Below are 22,349 nucleotides of genomic sequence, written 5' to 3'. Positions count from 1 at the left end.
GCGTAGTCAGTTTTTTTCTATTCCGTTTAGTTTCTGACATATGACTGTAAGTTACATTTTTTTAAATGGAACATCCTATATATTTTTACGTCATTTAATTCTATTGATTTTTACCTTTTCAACGGTGTATTACAACATATAAGTTTGTAGAGGTTAATCCTGTTATTTTAAAAAAAGACCTTTGCTAAGCTAAAAAAAGGCCAATATCTAAAATACCAAACAAAATTGGAAATCATATAAACTAACACATCAGAAAATTAAATATTTTTAATAAATCTTATTAAAAATCTAAGTTACAAACAGTTCTACCGTCACTTTAATAAGAAAAGTGGCCATTTATATTTTCTACTATTTTTAAGGTAGAATTTAAAAAAAAAAACTGTTTATAAACGACATGTAACTTGTTAATATGAACATAGCCAAATTTTGTTTCGGCTGTGGGTATTTTTATACATATTATTTAGCACTTTTTTGTTAAGGAAACGCTTTTTTTCTAATCACCAAGATTAACGTTTACAAACTTATATGTTTTATTACACCGTTGAAAAAGTAAAAATCATCAGAATTAAATGAACTAAAAATATATAGGGTGTTCCATTTAAAAAAATATAACTTACTGTCATATGTCAGAAATTAAACGTAATAGAAAAAACTGACTCCGCCATTGGATTCTACGTCAAAACTTCTACCGGAAACCGTTTTTCGTTTTTTGATAACTTTAATAGCAAATGAAATACAGAGGGGGTTCCAAAATGACCAATTTTCAAAAGCCCCCCGTATCTTTGAAACAAAAGAAGTTTGCGCAGCCAACTCTTCGCCAGTCATCTCAGCTCAGAAAAAGAGATCAGAACACGTATGCTACTTTTTTTCTATCTATTACCGTTTTCTCTGTACCCCGTAAAACCATCGAAAATGCAGCACCCTGTACAGTGAGTTTTTTTTAACGCGCAACATAGGATTTTACGTGTTAAATTTTTAAGCACATGTCAGATCATGTTATTTTAGAACTACAAGTATAAAACTTGACGGGTGGCTGTTTCGTACCCTGAAGTTTAAGCAAGTTTACCAATTGGGCTTAAAAAGTGATTATAAACTTGCAAAAAATCTTTTTTCGAAAAGATTTTATCTTTCCATACTCCCTGTATGTATGATAGATGCTTGTTGTTTTTGATACTGGCACGGCAGGTAGCAGGTAAAATTTGGCGTAGAAAGTAAAACAGGGTGATCATTAACTTTATATCAAGAAAGTTAAGAACAAAAGAGGTATTTTTATAAGTGAATTGTTCAAAGTGACCTCAGTTTGAAGCCAAACAGTATTCCAAACAATCATAAAATGCCCTTTTGACGTTCAAAAGATGTCGGGCCATGATGCAGTCAAAATATGTCACTCTACCTGTTACCTGTCCTGCCGATATCAAAAACGAAAAAGAACAATGCATACAGGAGAGTACAAAACGATAAAATCTTTTCGAAAAAAAATGATTTTTTGCCAGTTTTTAATCACTTTTTAGACCAAATTGGTAAACTTACTTAAGCTTCAGGGTACTAAAGACACACCCGTCAAGTTTTAGACCTGCAGTGCCAAAATAACATGGTCTTACATGGGCTTAAAAATTTAACACGTAAAATCCGATGTTGTGCGTTAAAAAAAACGCACTGTATATTTTTTTGTGGTATGGTGTACTGTAAAACATTTTTGACACGTCGAAATTAAAGTCACAGAATGATAGATTCCTAAAAGTTAGGATAGAAACATGGAAGCCGTTTTCTCTATCTTAATCGAGTTAGGCTCTATTATACTCCAAAATTTAAAAAAATTGTTACTCAACAGTTGACATCTAAAACATTTGAACATCGTGATACATAAAGGTAAAAAAGGCTAAAAAAAGGCGGTTCTCATTTGAAAATGTCTACTGGAAGGTCATATTTCAATTTTAAGACACTTATCAAATGCGCGTTTAAAAATAAGATACTTTTTCAAGCATTTTTCTGTAGGATTATTTGTAATTATTAATTTCAGACGCGATAGAGCATACCGAAAATACATAAAACTCGAATCAGTTCCTGGTTTATTCGTTAATTGGGACGACGAATTGGGTGGGGCCTGTCAGGAAAAAATCACAGTGCAGTATCCCGGTTTGTTCGAACCAGACCGGACCGAACTCATCAAACACATTAAACGCCTCTGCTTAGGCGAAATTAAAAACGAACCTTTATCATCACTCAACATAAAAACTGAACCCATGGAAGATACACAGGCGCCTCTGAAACTAAACGGTAATATTATCAGCAAACAACCATTTAAACTTGTCCTTATATGCAAACTACTCACTTTAGGTTCGTTGATCAACAAATCGTCACCGCATGACGATATGGAAGTTTGCCAAGAGCTACTGCTGTGCACTACCGACTCTGACACTTGTCCGGTTCATTCTTATAGTCACAACAGTTCAAAATGGGCCTTTTTCCATAACAAAGAACAGATTGGGAGTTTGGTAGCGGCATTAAATAGCCGGGGTTACCGAGAAGGAGAATTGAAGGAAATTATGAAACTTGAGGAGCCTGAGTTGGAGAATCTAGTGGCTAGAACTCCAGTGGCATTGCTGAATCCGACGATTGAGGTTAAAAAAGAAGAGAAACCTTTTGGCAGAGTAAACGGAAGCGCTAAGAAGAAGGATCGGTGAGTTTGTTGCTACTTTGTTTTTATTTACAACAATATAAATTTATGGAAAATTTATTGAAAATTAATGGTAAGAAGAGAAAACCAAACAATCAGTCACAAAACAAATAAAAATTTTATCTTGTGACCAACTGTCAAATGACGTATCATCTGTTGCGCCAGACCGCTAATCAAACTGAAGTTTTTCCTTATCTTAGTGAGAACATTAGTTTACAATAGTTCTGTTTTGCCACCTACACCGTATTGAGGAAAGTTAAGTTTCTGCATGTGTAAGGGGAGAAAAAACAATCTTATGTGTCAATTAATACCGACATTTTGAGGATTATTAAATAGCTTAGTTGTTTTCTTCGGTGTATTCAGAAAAAAGCGATTTTTTCGTTTTATTTACTATACGTAAGTTACACACTATACGTAAGTTACACACCTCACAAAAATTATCGCATTACTAAAGTGTTTCCAATTGAATTTGAATTTTTCTGAATGTTTTCATCAATTTGGATGTTTTTTGGATTATATTGATTGATTGATTCAGAAATAATAATCCATATATGAGTAAGGTTAGCAAAAGACAGAAACATATTGATTGACATTAACAGTGCTTTAGATGTTTGTTAAATCAGTGTTATTATTTTACTTGAATTGTGCAGGCTGGTGTTGGATGGAGTGATTCTGGACTGTGTATGTTATTTTCTTGATGGTAAACCTGCAAAGTAAGGTTACCGAAAATATCAAAATATTAAAAACACACAACTCGCAAAAAATTATATCTAAATCGATAAATTTAAATTGTCAGAGAGAAAGAAATTGTCAACAAACGTCAAGAAACAAAATTATAAATTTGAAATGGCGTTGCGGGCAGCGAGAATGTCGAATTTCTTCGAATTTTAACGATTAGTTAAAGAACAAACGTTCATGACTACAAAATTACTTCTCGCTCAGTTCACAACTAATAGACAAAGAACGACAATTATCAAATATATTACGTCACTGCCGCTAGCCCTGGGATAAATCTTATTTGCGCAGTACACTGACACGCCTGTCTGTATTTCGTTAAAAAATCTTATTAAACTTAAATTTTATTCAACAAAAAGGTTGAATAAAATTTGTTGTGGAGAAGACTGCGTCTTTTTTCATTTTGTATTTTGTAAAAAATAAAAAGAAATGTGCTGCAAAAATTGATATAGGAGCATCAACAAACTGTTAATTTGAATTTGCGTGATGTTAGGTTGTCATAGCCTAATTTTAATTTATTTTTTCAATATACGCATTTGCATCTAAGTCTGTAGAATCAGCTTGTACAAAAAAATTAATATCTTCTCAAATAACAGAGATAATTAAACTAGAATAAAAAGTCTGCTATTAATTTTAACATGTTGATATTGTTGATACACTCTACAGTGTTACAAATTTTCCAATCAAAAACTCATTTTAAGCTCTATAAGATTTGTATCCTCTATGGATTTTTCAATGTTTATAATGTTTATTAACGCACCTAAAATGTGATAACTATTTAATTATTCATTACTTAATAATTTCATTCATATTCTACTTGTTACGTAAAATAGTATAACTATTGTTTCACCATGGACGTTTTGTTATTTCAGATATGAAGACGCCAACTTGGGTTATCCTCCAGAAACTAGTTGTGAGGAAGTTCTCGAAAACGCTTTGATAGAAAACATACTAGAGATGGAAGATAAAATTCACGGCGGCGCTTTGGGCGAACTAAAAATTAAAGATCGCGACAAATGGAGAAACTGTTTGCAAAACAAAAACTATGACGAATTTGAAACAATTCCAATCGAAATGGACAACAAACATTTAAAAATCAAAAAGGATGAAGGTGTTTTACTTTGGTAGTGTGTCTAGGATTGTAGCTAATGTTTTTTTTTTTAAGAACGCAGCCGTTCAAACACACCTGAAATTCCCGATAAAGAGGATGAATACCAAGATCCTGGCAAATTTTTGGGTGCTACAACTACAAATGACCTAGAATTGAACGAATCTGATTGGGAATTCGATGATTTGGTGTTGCATCAGGCAGAGGACATCAAAAAGGCTATAAAGTGTCTGGCTAACGCCCTTTGTCACGTGGCCAAGGCTGTGGACCCCAAGCATTTAAAACGACCTTTAGGCCGCACCGACGTTAAAGCCAACAATAAGCACAAAGAGCCATACGATCGGCTGGATAAGTGGGTCCAGTCTCTGTTGGCGTCGACTAGTTTCAGTCAGGTTTTGTTGCATTATGGCACGTTGGATTCGTGCGTAATGTGGTCCCGTTCGGCTCTTTTGGCCCGTTGTCAAATTTGCAGAAGGGCAAAGGATTCAGAAAATATGCTGTTGTGTGATGGATGTAATTTAGGTCATCACATGTATTGTCTCAAACCTAAATTGACGGTAAGTTTTTGTTCATTTTCAGATGTAAGCATACATAATATTTGATATTGTCAAAGAAGTTTTTATAATTAATTGCTTTATTGGCATATCAAGTGTATGGTAATATGAATAATCGAGTATTAATTCTAAATAGATATGGCCCAAAGTAATTTTATCCATTATGGACAACAGAATTTTGAATATTTTTTCATAGGTTATATCCCGAGACGTTCAAGTTTTATCGGGTAAACTGTGCATAGGTGATTTTTTGCAAAATTTTGCTTGGAAAATGATTGAGACTAAATAATTCGACGATAAAATCCTGAGACCGCAGGTCGAAGGATTTTTTCCAAAGAATTATTTAGTCGAAACCATTTGCCTAAAAGAAAAATTTTGCAAAAAACCTACCAATGCACATTTTACGTGATAAAACGTGAACGCCGAGGGGTATATGTCAAGATTATTTCCTGAAAACACACATTTTAGTTTATTAACAAGAAAATACCTTAGTTAAAACACAAATACTAAACCAAACGTGATGAAATTAATGATAGTATTGAACTCACCCCAGCAGATGACAGATTTTCGTTCAGCCATGTATATTTTTGTTTACATTTCAGATTGACAAACATACGTCGAAATATTTTAATTTTTGTAATTATTTAATGAAAACTACGTTGTACTGATTTATTTATTGTTAATATTGAAGAAAATAGCTTAAATTTTATATGTGTGTAAATCCCGTTCCGTTTAATATCAAATGTTCTTCAAAAAACGTATTCGAAAAAGGTAGGAGGTGTTTATTCACTGTTAAATTTTAACAGCTACGGATTTATTCAGTATAAAACGGCTCTCATTGGTCAAACTAGAAAGGTTCATTGAATTTTATTGGCTGTTAGTACAATGAGGGAAATAATCATAGGTTATATCCCGAGACGTTCAAGTTTTATCGGGTAAACTGTGCATAGGTGATTTTTTGCAAAATTTTGCTTGGAAAATGATTGACCCTAAATAATTCGACGATAAAATCCTGATACCGCAGGTCGAAGGATTTTTTCCAAAGAATAATTTAGTCGAAACCATTTGCCTAAAAGAAAAATTTTGCAAAAAACCTACCAATGCACATTTTACGTGATAAAACGTGAACGCCGAGGGGTATAAGTCAAGATTATTTCCTGAAAACTCACATTTTAGTTTATTAACAAGAAAACACCTTAGTTAGAACACAAATACTAAACTAAACGTGATGAAATTAATGATAATATTGAACTCACCCCAGCAGACGACAGATTTTCGTTCAGCCATATATTTGTTTACATTTCAGATTGACAATCAGACGTCATAATATTTTAATTTATGTAATTTTTTAATGGAAACTACGTTATAGTGATTTATTAATTGTTAATATTGAAGAAAATAGCTTAAATTTGATGTGTCTAAATCCCGTTTCGTTTAATATCAAATGTTCTTCAAAAAAACGTATTTGAAAAAGGTAGGAGGTGTTTATTCGGGGGCAATACCACAAGAGCTCAGATTTAGCCGGATAATTTTTGTGCTTGTCTTAGAACACTTTCTTTTTGGTGTAACTGCACGAGACCTGTTGTAACTAAATCACGAGAGCGCAGCTCGAGTGATTTTGCCAAATAGGTCGAGTTTTGTACCATAAAGAAAGTATGAGAAGACAAGCGGAAAAATTATCCTGTTCAAAATCTGAGCTCGAATGGTATTTGATACGACAATTCCATGAATATAATTCTGAAATATAAGGTAATACAACAATTTTATTAGAAACGAGTATTTAAACAAATAAAAACACTACACATTAAAAAGAACAATTATTAAAAACACAATTCTTTCTTGCACTTTCACCTTGAAGGCTACTTTCTAGGATCGATGTAGATTCTTTTGTAACTGTAGCACTTGATTGTTGATGTAACTGAAATAGATTCTTCGATGATGGTTGTATAGGTGCATCAAAGTTTTCAGAATGCTCTCGGAGACTGGATACAAGGTTTAAATGATGATCAGTGTGAAGTTGTAAATAAGGTTTTATGGAACTTGCTGAGGAGTGCCCAGTAATTTTGATTAAATTTTGTTTACTAACACCGGCCTTTGCTAAATTTGACACCGCACTCGAACGGTGAGAATGATTAGTTATCTTTCTTCTTTTAATGTCCAAACCGATTTTTTCGGCGGAGGTTTTTGTCCACTTGAGTATTTTGTTAACTCCTATAGGAACATTCTTGTACCAACCTTTTGACGTGTTACTTTGCCAGAACGGATTTGGAGTTAAGAAGAATCTGTCACTTAAAATATGATTTTCTCTGTGTGATAAAATTTTGTAAAATAATCTTACTGGACAAATAGAAGGATTTTCTTTGTTCTTTACTAACCATTTACTGTCGCAACATTGTTTTGAGCCACCTTGACAAGTTTTTGAAAACACTGAATTGTACTCGATGCGGCCAGTCAAGTCTCCATTATTAAACCTTTCCTCCTTGAAATAAAACACTTTACAATTAGCAGCTTCGCCTCCGCGCCATGCTAGCTCGTATGCGACAACATGGTAAAATATTTTTAATAGGCCTATTGGTGTGTCTTCATTCCATATTAACGCCATTTTGTCGATTTCACTCTTAGTTAATGCGACAGAACTTTCTTTACATTTAGTGTAGTCACTTTGCAGCTTCTTTCGTTTAGAATCACGTGCGTCGCGAGACTTTTTGAAACCAGGATCAGTAAAAGGATTAAAAGTAACACGGTACCTTTCTAGATATCTCATTTGCAGAAGTTTTGCTGTTGTATTCCATATGGTTTTTACTACGTACTCCTTATAATCATCGCCGTTTTTTTTTTCATATTAAATCCCCAATCCATTAGTATAAGTGCAATATCGTCTACTGATTGCTGTGTCTCCAGTTCGAACTGCCTTTCTTCACAAAACTGACTAAATTGTTTCCATATTGAAGACTGGGACTGCCTTGTACTGGCAGAAATACATTTTTCTGGTTCTTTTGATTTTCTGCAGTAGAACTCTATCCGAAGCGAGCCATAACCAAAACAAAACGAACAAAAATCAAAATTGACAGTGCCAGCAAAAATCTCAAGGTGAGACATTGCAACAATAGAAGTATAGTGAAAATCCGTGGAAACCATGAAATCAACAGCAAAATTTATCCGATTTTTTTATCCGCTAGCAAACTCTCTTCCTTCCTTATTAGCCGATAGCAAACCGTGTTTTGATGACGTATATATGGCATTTTTTGTACATGAGTGGAATTGTCGGGGGCAATACCACAAGAGCTCAGATTTAGCCGGATAATTTTTGTGCTTGTCTTAGAACACTTTCTTTTTGGTGTAACAGCACGAGACCTGTTGTAACTAAATCACGAGAGCGCAGCTCGAGTGATTTTGCCAAATAGGTCGAGTTTTGTACCATAAAGAAAGTATGAGAAGACAAGCGGAAAAATTATCCTGTTAAAAATCTGAGCTCGAATGGTATTTGATAAGACAATTCCATGAATATAATCAATAACTACTGCCATGTATTGGCAGAAATACATTTTTCTGGTTCTTTTGATTTTCTGCAGTAAAACTCTATCCGAAGCGAGCCATAACCAAAACAATACGAACAAAAATCAAAATTGACAGTGCCAGCAAAAATCTCAAGGTGAGACATTGCAACAATAGAAGTGTAGTGAAAATCCGTGGAAACGATGAAATCAACAGCAAAATTTATCCGATTTTTTTATCCGCTAGCAAACTCTCTTCCTTCCTTATTAGCCGATAGCAAACCGTGTTTTGATGACGTATATATGGCATTTTTTGTACATGAGTGGAATTGTCAGTGTAAAATTTTAGCAACTAGGGATTTATTCAGTATATAACGGCTCTCATTGGCCGAACTAGAAAGGTTCATTGAATTTTATTGGCTGCTAGTACAATGAGGGAAATAATCTTCATTAAATTCTCAGTAATTTATCGGGAATTTGCTCTTTCCCTCTTTTTTATTCGTCAGTTGTAAATAAATGCTTGAAATAAATTAAATAATAAATTGAAAATTATGGCTTTGCAGCAATTTACGCAATGGAATTTTGGACGAGTCGTTCGGTGTTTTAAACTCAAATCATCACACGAAAAAAATTCACTTTTTTAAACTGTAAAACAACTTTTTCACGTGGAAAAGCTTGAAAATTACATTCAAATCAACGTTGTTAAAGTCAAAACTCTTGATTCAGTCATCTGGCAACGTCGAAAACACGTTTAACTTGTCTGGTTCACAAAACGTAGACCACTTTAACGAACTGAAGTGGCTATAACGTTTAAGACAGAGTCCTATAGTGATCTGACATCTGTCAAAACATTAAACAGTGCCGTGAAACAATTTTCTTTTGAATGCACTAACACTGATCAAAAAAGCATTACTTACACGTCATTTTATCCGTCGAATTTAAAATCAGATTTTTCGATTGCTAATCGATTTGTTCTTATGAATGCGGCCACTGTAAAATGTCGACTAGTCGCGTCTTTTTAATGAATCACCCCGCAAACTGTTATTCGTAGCTCTGTGGTCTAAATTTAGTAGTTGTCACGTTAAATGATGATCAACACGTTAAATATGACAGTTAGGACACTTAAGGACCGTGTCTGAAATACAACTAATCTTTCCTGTAATACAAGTGACTAATCTGAAATACAACTGCAATTTCTGAAATCAAAGTTATATTTATGAAATCTATCTTATGGATTCTAAAATTGAACTGAAACTAGATGTGTAAATGGTGTAGACATTTTTTATTGTAAAAGCTTGTTGGAATTACTATTATTATAATACATTTTAAAGGGAAAGGAGAGTTACGGTTTTTTTGGACTAAATATGCATTCATTTGATCAATGCAGGAATTTTTCTTTCTCTTCGTAATCACTGTAACGGACGTGAAGACCATTGAATAAGTTTTTTGAGACCTTGAATGTAATTATAACTTCAAAACATTGGATTACAGGCTGTTCCTAAAGGAGACTGGTTCTGTGATAAATGTAAAAAAGAAAAAGTGAAACAAGAATTGCTGCTCAGTCCACGGCCTGTAAAAAGGCGCCGGCGAATTTTTGTAGAAGAGGAAGTGGACGAGGAGGAGGAGCACGATTCGGGCAACGAAGACGGAGCTGAAGAGGAACAGAGCGGCACGTCAGAGGGTGTCAGTGAGAGTGAGGAGTATGATAGAGAGTAAGTTTTTTTCTGGCTTTGGTTCAGTCAGCACGTAATAATTTAAAAAATGTAGAGATCTTTGCAAAACCTGCGGGTCGGGTGGCGATATGGTTACGTGCGAAAAGTGCGACGCTAGTTATCACAAGGAATGCGTCGAACCGCCTTTGAGAAGGCTTCCTAGGTCGCCGTGGAGTTGTCCGAGTTGTTCCAATAAAAAAAGAAAACATCCAGAACCCCACACGAAGAACACGAATGGAAATGGAAATAGACATCAACACGAAGAAAATGGATTTGATACTGATGGTGAGTCAAAGATTGTATTTCAGTTTCAGATTATACAATGTCATTTAACAAAATTATTGCATTAATCTATACAGGGTGGTCCAGTTTTAAATGTCAAGTCCTCCAAAATTTAGTTTAAAAATTCGTTTTTTTGCTATAACTGTCCGACCGTTGGAGCAATTTTGATTAAATTTTCATCAAGTACTTATGAAATGAATGCTCATTATGTCATGTGAATGACGTTTTGTCAAACTTGTTCAGTGGCGTAGATACAGGGAGATGGTGTTCATTTTCCCACTCTATTTTCTACGCTGACTGGATATTTCACAAAAATTACAGTTTTTTAATTTCCGTCTTCAATTTAAAGAAAGATGTATCTGCTGTCAAATTTTGATTCAAAATTCTTTTTACGAGATAACTGAGTTATTACGTTTTAAAACCCAAGAAAAGAGGAATATCCGGGCAGCAAAATATCATTTTATAAAAATTTAAAAAAATCTGCCAGAAGTGCATTCTCCTTCAAAAAATAAGTTTTGTTGTCATTTTATAAAAGTCCTCATACTAAGAGACATACAGCCCTCTAAAATTCGGAAAAATCGTTGTTTTTTGTTATAATCTCAGACCATTGTGAAAGTGTAAACCGATCAATTTTTTTTTCAATAACATCACGTAATGAGTATTAATTATATTTAAGACTTGTTCCAAATTTGGGCAAAATTGCTTCAACGGTCTGACAGTTAAGCCGGATTTATAGATTTGCGTAGCGTAACACAACGCAATCCTAGCGCAGCGTAGCACAGCATAGCGCAATTTTCTTACGTAGTGCAATTTATAGATTCATTTGTTTAAGATGTGAGTTCCTTTGAATACATGCGCGTCAAACAAAGACTAACAAGCGACAAGTGACATTTAACCTATTTTCATTGGCTAGACGCGAGGTGCACAGCGTAAGCGTAGCGTAAAAGTTGAAAATTACCAACTCTTGCGATGCGCTGCGTTGTACTTATGTTGTGCTACGCTACGCTTGTGCATCTATAAATTGATCAACATATTCTGGATGATTCAACTTTCTTACGATGCGCTAGGATTGCGTTGTGTTACGCTACGCAAATCTATAAATCCGGCTTTATGACAAAGAACCGATTTTTTTGAACTGAAATTTTGGACTGTATCTTTCTTAGGAAGCATTTTTTACAAAAATGACATAATGCATGTCAACTTATTTTTTGATGGGCTATCGAATGGTGAATTATTGACATTTAAAACTGGACCACCCTGTATAAAAGAATACATACGTGAGCACTTTTTAATGTTGATCTGTTACACTACTCTATTTAACAAAAGAAAACATTAAAAAGTTGAATTAATTCAAAATCACCTTTGCAAATTTGTTTTGGAAATTACTATAATTAATAACGATAAGTGTTTGTTGCATAGAAGGCGCCAATATTAATGTGATTGGCTTGTCGTACACCCAGAGGCGATGCGCAGCTAAAGCGAGTCGTAAAATCCACGCATTCGCTCGATTGCTGCGCGATACCAACTCGAGGTCGCCTAACTATAACGAAAGCGGTGGGTTAAATCACCCATAATTCAGATTAGCTTCATTTTTATTTGTATCCACTAATGCCGTTATGTTTTACCCTTTCTTATCATTTATCTGCTTTAATTTCTTTAATCCGTAAAGCATCACATCAATAAATTTCATATTAGCTAGATATTTTAGTATTCTGCATGTTAGCTGTATGTGTGTGTTACACTTTGAATTGGCTGAAGAACATCAAATCAAGATTATGGACACTCACTGCTAACATTACTTAACACATTGCAATTTAATGACACTTCGTCATGTTACTACTTTGGCGATGATTATGTAGTAACTTGATGACATTGTTCTTGGTTCTCATGTGGTTGTGATATCAGAAAAAAGATTGATCTATCCAACACTGAAAGTCGACTTGAGATCGTCGTCGTTGCAATAAAACGATATTATGATTTTAAAAAGGACCATTTAGCGTTTGCGTTGCGCCAATATGTAATCAAACGCGTGTAAATAAATGCGTATTTTTAAAGTCAACATTAAGTTGTGATGAATGACGTCAGAGAATGGTTTTGTTGAAGTGGTCTTGAGATGTGTTGGAACTAGCTGGTTGGTAACATTTTTCTTGTTGACTTCAAAAACGGGATTTTGTGATCGATGACACTACTGACAGAACTGATATTAATTTAAAGAAAACTAATTATTCTGTAGTATTTATATTTGGGGTTGTTATTGTTATGATTTATGAATATATTTTATTTTTTTTCCGATTTTTAGATTCCGATATTGAAGATGAGGTAGTGAACAAACGATCATATAGACGAGACGAGCATCGGGACGATTTACCGTTGCACAATGCAGCTCTACATGAACTGCTCTCGGACGTCATGAAACACGAAGCTGCTTGGCCATTCTTGCGACCGGTCCAACCAAAAGAGGTAATGAAATTGACTATGAAGTAATTCAGTAAGAAATTTAGTTGGTCATCATATTTGGGTCAGGTTTTTAGGCAGGAAATTTTATGACCAAAACATTTGGAAAGATTTATTACTAACCTTTTTGGCTTAAAGTAAATTTGCAGAAAAAATACAGAAAATATTGAAACAAGCACTTAGAAACTTTTGTTAGGTTCAAATTACAGTAAATGGTCTTCTGCGTTTCTTGTTTATTACACAAAATTGAACAGCTAAAAATTGAAGTGAAGTTGTTTGATTGCAAAAATAACTGAAAAAAAAAAGTGTAAAGTGTATTCAGTGCTTAGAAAAATACAAAATGTATTCATTCATGTATACCCTGATTATTATAACTAGTTGCACGTCGTAACACAGTGGATTCTATTGCCAACCGAACTTAATGGGCAATACTTTTACTTTTTCGTGTCCGGAATAAGCTTCTCGGCCCAGCATTGGGCCACGTCCAATGCTTCGGGTTTGCCTATAGCCATAGGTCGTCGAGGGAACACCGTATGGGGCAGTCAGGACATGTTCCATTGTCTGTACTGTGCCACAGTCACACTTGTCGTCATTTGGCTCGGATAGTCTCCATTTCATCGAGTTTGTTTTTACAGGTGCGACACCAGTTCGAATGCGATTTAGCGTCGTCCAGGTTTTAAAGTCACTTAAGACACCACTGGGCGGGTCCTCTGAGAGAGTATAGTTGGCTGGTGGTTCATCCAATGGATCTTTAAGAAATCGGTGTCTGGATTTTAATCTGTAAGATGATAGGCAGCTGGTGGTAAACAGGGGATAGTCGAAGGTTTTTTAAAACTTTTCAGTGTTCGTGAGCTGTTCTTCTTAATTTGGGATCGCTGAAACCTGCAGCTCTACAGGGTAATTCAAATTCGACCCTCACCATTGGGATCTCAGAAACCATAAGAGATACGAGAAAGTTTAAATTGGGGCAAAGTTGCGCAATTTAAAGCTCAACCAAATGCTGTTTTAAAAATTTTGATTTTCCGAGTACTTCCGAAGATATCCGAAAAAAACTGAAAATTTGATTTTTTGTTTTTATTTATTTCTAACCTTATTTGAAGAGATATCCCAAAACTAAAAGCATCTTTTCATTGCCACTTTTTCCTAGCTACTCGATGATGGATTCAAATTTGCCACACGACGTTTCGTTTTCTGTCAGTCATCATCAACTTTCTTTTTTCTTATGGGCGCCATTTTGGATTTTTAGCCCACCAAATAGAACGTTTTATTCTGATTTTAATGATGTATAATAACTTATGATTTGCTTCATAAATAACAAAATAATTCAATAAAAACTATTTTTACTTTAGTTATTGGCTTTGAGTTAATGGGTCGTTTTAAAAAATGTCATTATTTGACAGTACTTGTCAAACACGATAATTCGGAGGATCATTAGAGCGTCAATCATAGTTAAAAATGTATCTAGAAAAGAAATCCCCGCAGAAAATGTTATTATTATACAAGCATTGCTGAACTATTTAGGTTAATCAGAAAAAGAAATTTGTTAGCATTATCTCTAACTTAAAAGGCTTATTTATGTTTCCAAGAGAAAGATCATCATTTTAAGAACTTAATTTTTTGCCAAATTTCAATTTTTTATAATGTTAAGTGCATGTTTATAGTTATTTATACAGTAAGTGACAAACCATTTTTTATTCATTCATATTTATTCGAGTGAATAAACCGGTTTAAGTCACGTGTCTTATACAGTATTTTATTAAATTTCGACTTTTTATATTAAAAAAAAAACTAAAATTACAGTTCTATTAAATTTGCACCACGCCCCGTAGATGTAACATTGATGTTTGTTTGTTTACATCTGTAAATAGGCGAATGTCATTCAGAGTGATTTAATAGTTATTTATACAGCAAGTGACTTAAACCATTTTTTATGCACGAAAAGAACAACTAGGTCCACAAGCGTAGCGAGTGGCCTAAGCTCTTCGAGTGAATAAACCGGTTTAAGTCACGTGTACACGTTTGTCCCTAAGTATGTTCAGGTCAATTGCGTGTGACAAGTACTACCAAGTAATCTTCATAAAACGTCTCATTAACAAAGCTAACTAAGGTAAAATCTCTAAAAGCTCTAATGATCGTCCGAATTATCGTGTTTGACAAGTACTGTCAAATAATGACATTTTATAAAACGACCCATTAACTCAAAGCCAATAACTAAAGTAAAAATAGTTTTTATTGAATTATTTTGTTATTTATGAAGCAAATCATAAGTTATTATACATCACTAAAATCAGAATAAAACGTACTATTTGGTAGGCTAAAAATCCAATATGGCGCCCATAAGAAAAAAGAAAGTTGATGATGGCTGCCAAAAAACGAAACGTCGTGTGGCAAATTTGAATCCATCATCGAATAGCTGAGAAAAAGTGGCAATGAAAAGGTGCTTTTAGTAGTGGAATATCTCTTCAAATAAGATTAGAAATAAATAAAAACAAAAAATCAAATTTTCAGTTTTTTTCGGATATCTTCGGAAGTACTCGGAAAATCGAAATTTTTAAAACTGCATTTGGTTGAGCTTTACATTGCGCAACTTTGCCCCAATTTAAACTTTCTCGTATCTCTTATAGTTTCCGAGATCCCAATGGTGAGGGTCGAATTTGAATTACCCTGTATACAGGTTCCCCAGTTCTGTGGGCTTCATGCATCCCGTCCCCAGCCTACAGGTCTCATTGAGGCTTATGTCGACTTTTTTGGCATGCGCCGATCTGGATGATCATGCATACTCGGCTGTGGAGAAGCAAAGTGCTTGGGCGGTGGTTCTGAGGACAGTTGGTTTGGCGCCCCATTTGCTATTTTAATATGAACTTGAACGGCTTTTTCATTGCCTCAAAACGGTTTTGATGCCAACTGTCAGTGAGGATGACAATCAGAAGAATTATTTTGTTTACGTTCAAGATTTGCTGTAATTAGTTTATTTCATATCGTACGCTGAAGATTGCCTGTGATTGGTCTATTTCATATCGCACAGTTGCGGAAAGTCTAGGATTCTGTATTCGTTCAACCGTTGGCAATTGTCTACTTATCCGTTCTCTAAACTGTTAAGGAATGAACCAATATCCCTGTAGGAGTAGAAAAAAAATATTAACAGTAAAATATTTTTAGGTAGTCTGTTAAATATCATTGATTCAAAAACATTTCTATATTTCATTTAACAATTTAACCTTTGCAGTAGCTCTTACGGGAAGCGAGATCCCTGTATAGAGAATTAAATCTTGGACATACTGTACATAGTGTTTGAGACAAGAAAATCTTGGATCATTTGTGTATCTAACTTTTCTTCAATATAAAAAATCACACTTTTGGTTCTCCAATACTGTTCTCGCGGAGTAAGTTTACCCGTGCGTCACAAAGGCTACGTCATTTATAATCATATGAATCAAATTAAGTTTTCGTCAACAAACCTGTTGTGTTCATATTATAGAAAAGGGAGTGTCTAAAGCTTCGTCACGTTTAAAATTTTGCGTGTATTGTCAGTCAAAAAGTAGAGATCTTTGGCTGCAAATTTGCACTAAAACAACCTTATACCAAAGCAAATCAAAAATATCTTGTCCGAAATAACATTTTTTATTTATGAGAAGTCTCCGTTTGGAACATAGAATTCCGTCTAAATTTGAAACCTAATTTATTTATCAAAATTCGCAGAGATGTATTACCAATATGTAGTATTTCTTTAACTTTAAGCTCTTGATTTAGGTTCTGGATGGTTACATGTTTCTCTAAAATAAATACAACAAATTAAAAATTCAATAAGACATTTTGAGTTATGCTGTAGTATCTCATATCTCATTTTCAGGTTGCAATCCACTTATTTTATTTTAAACCCGCTGGAAAACATTTTAGACGCTTATTTTATTTTTTCTATGACTTTATTATTAATATGTTTGAAGAAATTTTTATAAAAAATCTATAATGCAACCCAAAAATCTCAGTCTCTGGAAACAATGAAATGTTAATGGACGTTTCTTACAAAAGTAGATATATTTTACTATTATTAACATACTATCGTTGTACATATCATATAATGTATTTCGAACATCCATTTTAATGCTTTCAGATAAATCAGTGGTCTTGGACGGTCGATAACGTCTCGATTTACGTTTTCTAGGTGAGGAAATCATAAGATTACTTGCTTGCTTTTTCCGAATCGAATAAACAGTTTTGCGGGAAATTTTCAAAACAGCTGCCACCTTCTAGTATCAAAAAAATACATCAGTAAGAATATGTAAGGTCTTAAAATTTCTTATTTTCTTTCTGAACAGATGAAAGCTTCTAAAGAGCCTCCATTGGTTTTTTCCAATTCAAAATATTCACAAAGGTTAAGAATTAACTGCTGGGCTTGTCTGTGGAGAATGTTTCCAGGCATTTTCTAAAAAAATACTGTAATAGTAAGTAATTCCGAATTTACGAAAAACCAAATGGCTAAATTAAAACCATAATAGACCACTTTTTTTTCAAAACAGGTTAGTAATTGTGCCAATTTTGGTTAGATCGTGACAGCCGACATAAATAAAATAAAAATATTAATAATAATATTATGAAAGTACTTACAGAATGTTAAAAGCGTAGAAACAATAGCTCTTAAAAGAACTGTGGTGGTGTGGTAAATAGGAAACTTTATAAATGATTAACAACACAAAGAAACTGAAAAGAATTAATAGTAAACAAATCAAATAAATTTCGATGGTTGTCAAACTGACAATGACTGAAATAGAAGCGCTTATCAGTAAATGTTTTTTTTTGGAAGACATTCACTTAGATATTTACCCTTTCTGAAAGTGAACAATAGACAAGGATGAAGTCAATAATGCATGTCTACTTCTAAATCACAGGGGGATGACGCACTGGTAAACTCAGTCCGCGAGAACAGTAGGTACTTTACTATTTTTAGAAAAACCCTCTGTCACTATACTAAAACAATCTCAAATATGCATGAATGTGCAATATTTATAACAGTCTGTATGTTGATAATCATAGGTACCCGACTACTACGAAATCATAAAGGAACCTATGGACTTTGGCACGATAAAAAACAAACTAAATATGGGTAATTACAATTCTGACGGTCAAGTGATGAGGGATATAGGGTTGATTTTTGAAAACTGCAATACTTACAATTCCAGCGAGGATGAAGTGTATAAGTAAGTCAGTTTTAGTTAAAACTACTGTGGTTTTACTTATTAGTTTTGCATCTGCAGATGTGGCGTTCAACTGTCCTCGTTCCTATGCAGAAAAGCTACTGAATTAGGCTTTTCGGTTCCACCTGGACTCTTAAATGAGGACGACGATATGGACGCGCTTCACACGGCGAAAAAGAAACGGATAAAGTAAGTCTCTATGCCTGTTTGAGTCAATATATAGAGAGAAAATTTCTAGTTTTTAAATATACGAATTTCCAGACAGCTTTGATGTCCTGTTTACTTTTAGTTTATTATGCTCGGCGTTTTTTTAAAGTGTATTTATTAATTTTTGGCGCCAAATTCGTTTAATAGGTTTTGATTTGATTTTTTCATGTTTTAAGTTATTTCAACTATTGATCGTATTGATAAGGAATCATTAATATTATAAATGGCTGAAATAACGTTATGTTATTTTTAACTGAATGTTACAGTCGGCTGTGTTAAGCAAAATATCAATTAAAATAGAGGATAAATTAACTGTGTTTTGTTGATATTAATTTTCTGTTGAGGCTATCTTTGTTCACAATGTGAATATTAGCGAAGGAAACCTACTTTATTGCTTTTTTCACTTGGTTTTCTTCCACTTACCACTACTGAAACCTGATCGATCTGTTACTACTTTAGAGCCTGTAAATAGTTTGTTACTCAGTTAAGTTGTTTCACAATTATTTTTTCTCAACTTTCAATAAAGACAACTTTGATTAGAAATGTTTCTTTATCAAATATACCTTAACAAGCTGAAACTAATTGAAACTCTACTTCTTGTGTTTTTCCATGTTGATGTCCTGCGCGATTTGATCGATGGAATAGTAAATCAGCTTCGATTGCATTTCTGGGGTGATTGCCTTCAGTACTTCCCTAGTGACGTATTCGATTAGGTTCCGGTGATGAATTCTTTGCTTCACTAGATTGACAGCTACTTGATAGTCTAAACGTTTTTTTACTTCTTCGTATGCGATAATTTGTCTGTAAATACAATAATTATTAATTAAGCTTTAATCCACGAGAAAAAATGTACACTCGAGGCGCAGCCGGGAGTTACATTTTTCCGAGAAGATTAAAGGCCGTTATTCCCCGAATTTAATTTAACGTTTTATCATAGACTAAATGATAAGTACAGACAACCAGCGCAATGTAAATAAAGTGGCACCCAAAAAGGAAGCCGTTTACGCTTCAAGGGCTTCCTAATGTATTATTAATGCCGCTTCAGTTATAGGTAAACTCTAGGATTTATTTGTCAACAAGCGACCAAGACAGTTTACAAAATCGGCATCATCAAAAAAATGAGTGAGAATCTCTTTATTCCTGCTGAAATCCAGCAAGAAGCAACTTTATGTCTGCTACCAGCAAAAAGTAAAAGTGTATACAAGAAGAAATTGGTGGAATTCAACAGCTGGAGAAAAAAAAGGGGTAAAACAGAAGGAGCAATTACAGAAGAGATTCTATTATCCTATTTTTTTAATGTGAAGAAGAAACGGTTTGCTGCTTCCACAATGTGGACAAAATATTCGATGTTAAAAGTGCATAGAAGTATTGTGATACTTCGAAATATGGTAAACTTACTTCATATAAAGAAATTACAAACTGAAGAGGGCAAAGATACTGGAGAGAGAGCAAATTGAAGATTTTTTTAGAAAAGCACCGTATCAGGAATATTTACAAGTTAAGGTAGGAAGTTCACGAAGTTAATATTTCAATTTACATATGAAATGTTTTATTTTGAACCATTTACAAGTTGCAACGATCATACGGAAGTCGCAGGCTTGTCGATGCAACGAATTAACCTTTTTTGGATATCCGCCAAGTCCAAGACAAAGGCAGTTACTTCCACGTGCTCATTCCGAATACGAAAATAAACATTTCAAGAAGTTTCACGATTATTGAAGAAGCTAAAAACTACTGATGGGAGATTCTTCTTGCGATATGTGGATGGAAAATGTACTGCACAACCTATAAGCGTCAACACAATTTCGAGAACTTTTTCAAAAGTGGCGTCGTTTTTTGGATTCCTTGATCCAGAAAGTTTTACCGGACGAGGCGCTCTTCGGCAACATTATTGGCCAATGCTGGAGGCGATATTACCACTCTCAAGCGCCACGGAGGTTGGAAGTCGAGTACGGTAGCGGTAAGTTATATTGAAGATTTATTGTACAGCAAAATGGCAATTGCTGAAAAATTACAAGTATTACCTAAAAACCGCAAAGTTGGCCTTTCCAGTTCTTCAGAAACTCCAAATCAAGTGGATTCGAAAACTGCTGCCCAAAATTTTGTTTTTGACATAAATGTTATTGTTAATAATAATTCCAAATAAAATACTATAAAATCGGAGGGTGGTTATAGAAAAGTGAAAGCGGAGTGAGAACATGAGGAAATTTTTTTCTTTATAAAAATAGGTACGTACTGACTTGCAGGTAAGCGTAGTGTTATGAGTTTAATACACGACAGTGTATTAGTAGGCCTTTAATACACTGTCTTGTATTAGAAGATGAAAGCCAAACAGACGTATTAAACCTTCTTAATATACTGGTCGTGGATAAAATATTTTATACGAGATGTTCCTGAAATTTGCAGTATAATATTGTGTAAGTTATTGTGTAAGTACAGGGTGTTTCACGATAAATGTGTCATATTTCAGGTCTTGATAGTGGATTAGAAAATAACCCAAGTTTGCTATATTAACTACGGTCCAAAGTAGTTTCATTAGCAATATGTGAACAAAATTTATTTTAATATGTAGCCATAATCATTTGTCAGAAAACTCTTTGAATAGAGGGAGGTTTCTGCTATAAAAGACTTTCTAGTTCCTTCCAATCTACTTTCCTTCCAAGTCTGAACTATTGTAATTTTAGAACACTTTGTGATGCATCAGCTATGTGGTTGCATTAATCTTGATTATTTGAAAAGTTAATCCTATTGGCAACAGGATAATTTGTTTTCCAACTTTATTCTAGATGTAACATACCTTTTTCGAAACTCTTCCTCTAGCTGTAATTGCACGTTTTCTCTTTTAGCGTCACATAGTAAAAGTTGTCCCTCTGCTATATACTGGGCATGCAATTCGTCCAAAATCTTCTCCTCCAACGCTTTTTTTTCATTCTCCCTTCCTATAAGATATTTTTGTGACTCTTGCTTTTTATCGTATTATTTTGCTTTTCGGTACCTTCATTCCAAGATTTTTCATACTCGTCAATACCTTTGTCTAGATAATTAGCAACGTCCTTCCCCATATACTTAATTCCAAGTACGCACACCAAAAACATCGATAGTCCAGTATAAAATTCGTGTTCGAGAACGTAGTATTCTTTGCTAACTAGAAACGTTCCGAATGTGAACAGGAACGTCCAGAATCCGGTCACGCCAGTTTTGGGCATGAAAGCGTTGCACCAGCTCTCAGGAATAAATGCGAAGTAAACCTAGCACAGTTTAATTAAGTAATTAAGGTAATACTTTATTGCAAGATCGGCTTAGAAAAATCATCCAGACAACACATTAGACAATCAAGAGTGTAAAATTTGGCACTCTCATAGATAGAAAACTTTATTACGTATAAAAGGTTTTAATTTACCTTTGCTGGTTCCTGTCTAACAGGTCTGGGAACGGAACTAGAACCACTACCACCAGATCCTGATATATCTCCACCACCTTTCGCATTATTTCCATCAACTTTTGTATTTGAAGATACCTCACCTTTGGGATGTGGTTTCGCAGTGCTCCCCTCAGGAGGGCAGTTCACAGCTGTTGCTTCCAGTTGCCCAAAATTGTACGAGTACCAATCATCGGGTTTGGTTGGCATGTCAATGGATTCCGGAATTCGAATTGAGCCATACTTAACAGACGCAACAGGTTTTCCTAGACCCGTATAGAAAGCATTACATTCTTTAGACAAGCGGATTCTTATTTGGGCGTCCTGTTCCTTTTCGATTGTCACTTGCTGGATAACGCGTTTTTCAAATTTAGTGGAATCGGTTGAATTATCTTTAGAATCTTCATTTTTGTTTGCTATTTGTGGCGTAACGGTTATAACGGGTTTATTGTCGCCATACAGTCTGTTTAGGTGTTTCGTTAAGTTTTTAATGTGTAAAATGCGTAAAAATGACAT

The 22,349-nt window shown here is 34.3% G+C and overlaps 2 protein-coding genes and 1 long non-coding RNA gene across 6 annotated transcripts in view; 1 reads left to right on the top strand and 2 right to left on the bottom strand.

The window, feature by feature from the left end:
* Positions 1-18,958, top strand: part of Acf (ATP-dependent chromatin assembly factor large subunit) — a 27,034-nt gene extending 8,076 nt beyond the window's left edge. The window contains exons 6-16 of one of the 4 annotated variants that reach the window (XM_081973612.1): positions 2,021-2,277; positions 2,338-2,680; positions 4,285-4,523; positions 4,578-5,077; positions 10,060-10,280; positions 10,336-10,565; positions 11,982-12,116; positions 12,862-13,022; positions 18,048-18,211; positions 18,269-18,397; positions 18,470-18,958. In XM_081973612.1, coding sequence (XP_081829738.1) covers positions 2,021-2,277; positions 2,338-2,680; positions 4,285-4,523; positions 4,578-5,077; positions 10,060-10,280; positions 10,336-10,565; positions 11,982-12,116; positions 12,862-13,022; positions 18,048-18,211; positions 18,269-18,397; positions 18,470-18,479 — 2,389 coding nt within the window. In that variant the 3' untranslated portion in view covers positions 18,480-18,958. Of the gene's footprint in view, positions 1-2,020; positions 2,278-2,337; positions 2,681-4,284; positions 4,524-4,577; positions 5,078-10,059; positions 10,281-10,335; positions 10,566-11,981; positions 12,117-12,861; positions 13,023-13,651; positions 13,795-18,047; positions 18,212-18,268; positions 18,398-18,446 lie in introns of those variants that run through there. The other 3 variants (XM_081973613.1, XM_081973614.1, XM_081973615.1) reach the window with 3 other exon arrangements.
* Positions 17,033-18,041, bottom strand: LOC145725064 (uncharacterized). The gene is made up of 2 exons (XR_014177155.1): positions 17,622-18,041; positions 17,033-17,439 (listed from the first exon to the last, which is right to left on the bottom strand). It is a non-coding gene; the product is annotated as an uncharacterized LOC145725064 (long non-coding RNA).
* Positions 18,947-22,349, bottom strand: LOC145725062 (ATP synthase subunit b, mitochondrial-like). Its single transcript, XM_081973646.1, has 4 exons — positions 21,816-22,349; positions 21,411-21,663; positions 21,213-21,354; positions 18,947-19,216 (listed from the first exon to the last, which is right to left on the bottom strand). The coding sequence occupies exons 1-4, from the start codon at positions 22,347-22,349 to the stop codon at positions 19,006-19,008; spliced, it is 1,140 nt and encodes a 379-aa protein (XP_081829772.1). The 3' UTR covers positions 18,947-19,005.

Source organism: Ips typographus, linkage group LG2, assembly GCF_016097725.1.
Source record: "Ips typographus isolate SLU linkage group LG2, UJ_Ityp_2.0, whole genome shotgun sequence".
Lineage (NCBI taxonomy): Eukaryota > Metazoa > Arthropoda > Insecta > Coleoptera > Curculionidae > Ips > Ips typographus.
The sequence above is the reverse complement of the archived record's forward strand: the minus strand, read 5'-3'. Positions and strand labels throughout refer to the sequence as shown.

Coding starts and splice junctions, on each gene's coding strand:
- LOC145725062 (XM_081973646.1), bottom strand. CDS start 22,349: ATGTCATTTTTACGCATTTTACACATTAAAAACTTAACGAAACACCTA. Junction 21,664..21,815: donor TTAGACAGGAACCAGCAAAG/GTAAATTAAAAC, acceptor AAACTGTGCTAG/GTTTACTTCGCATTTATTCC. Junction 21,355..21,410: donor TGAAAAATCTTGGAATGAAG/GTACCGAAAAGC, acceptor AATATCTTATAG/GAAGGGAGAATGAAAAAAAA.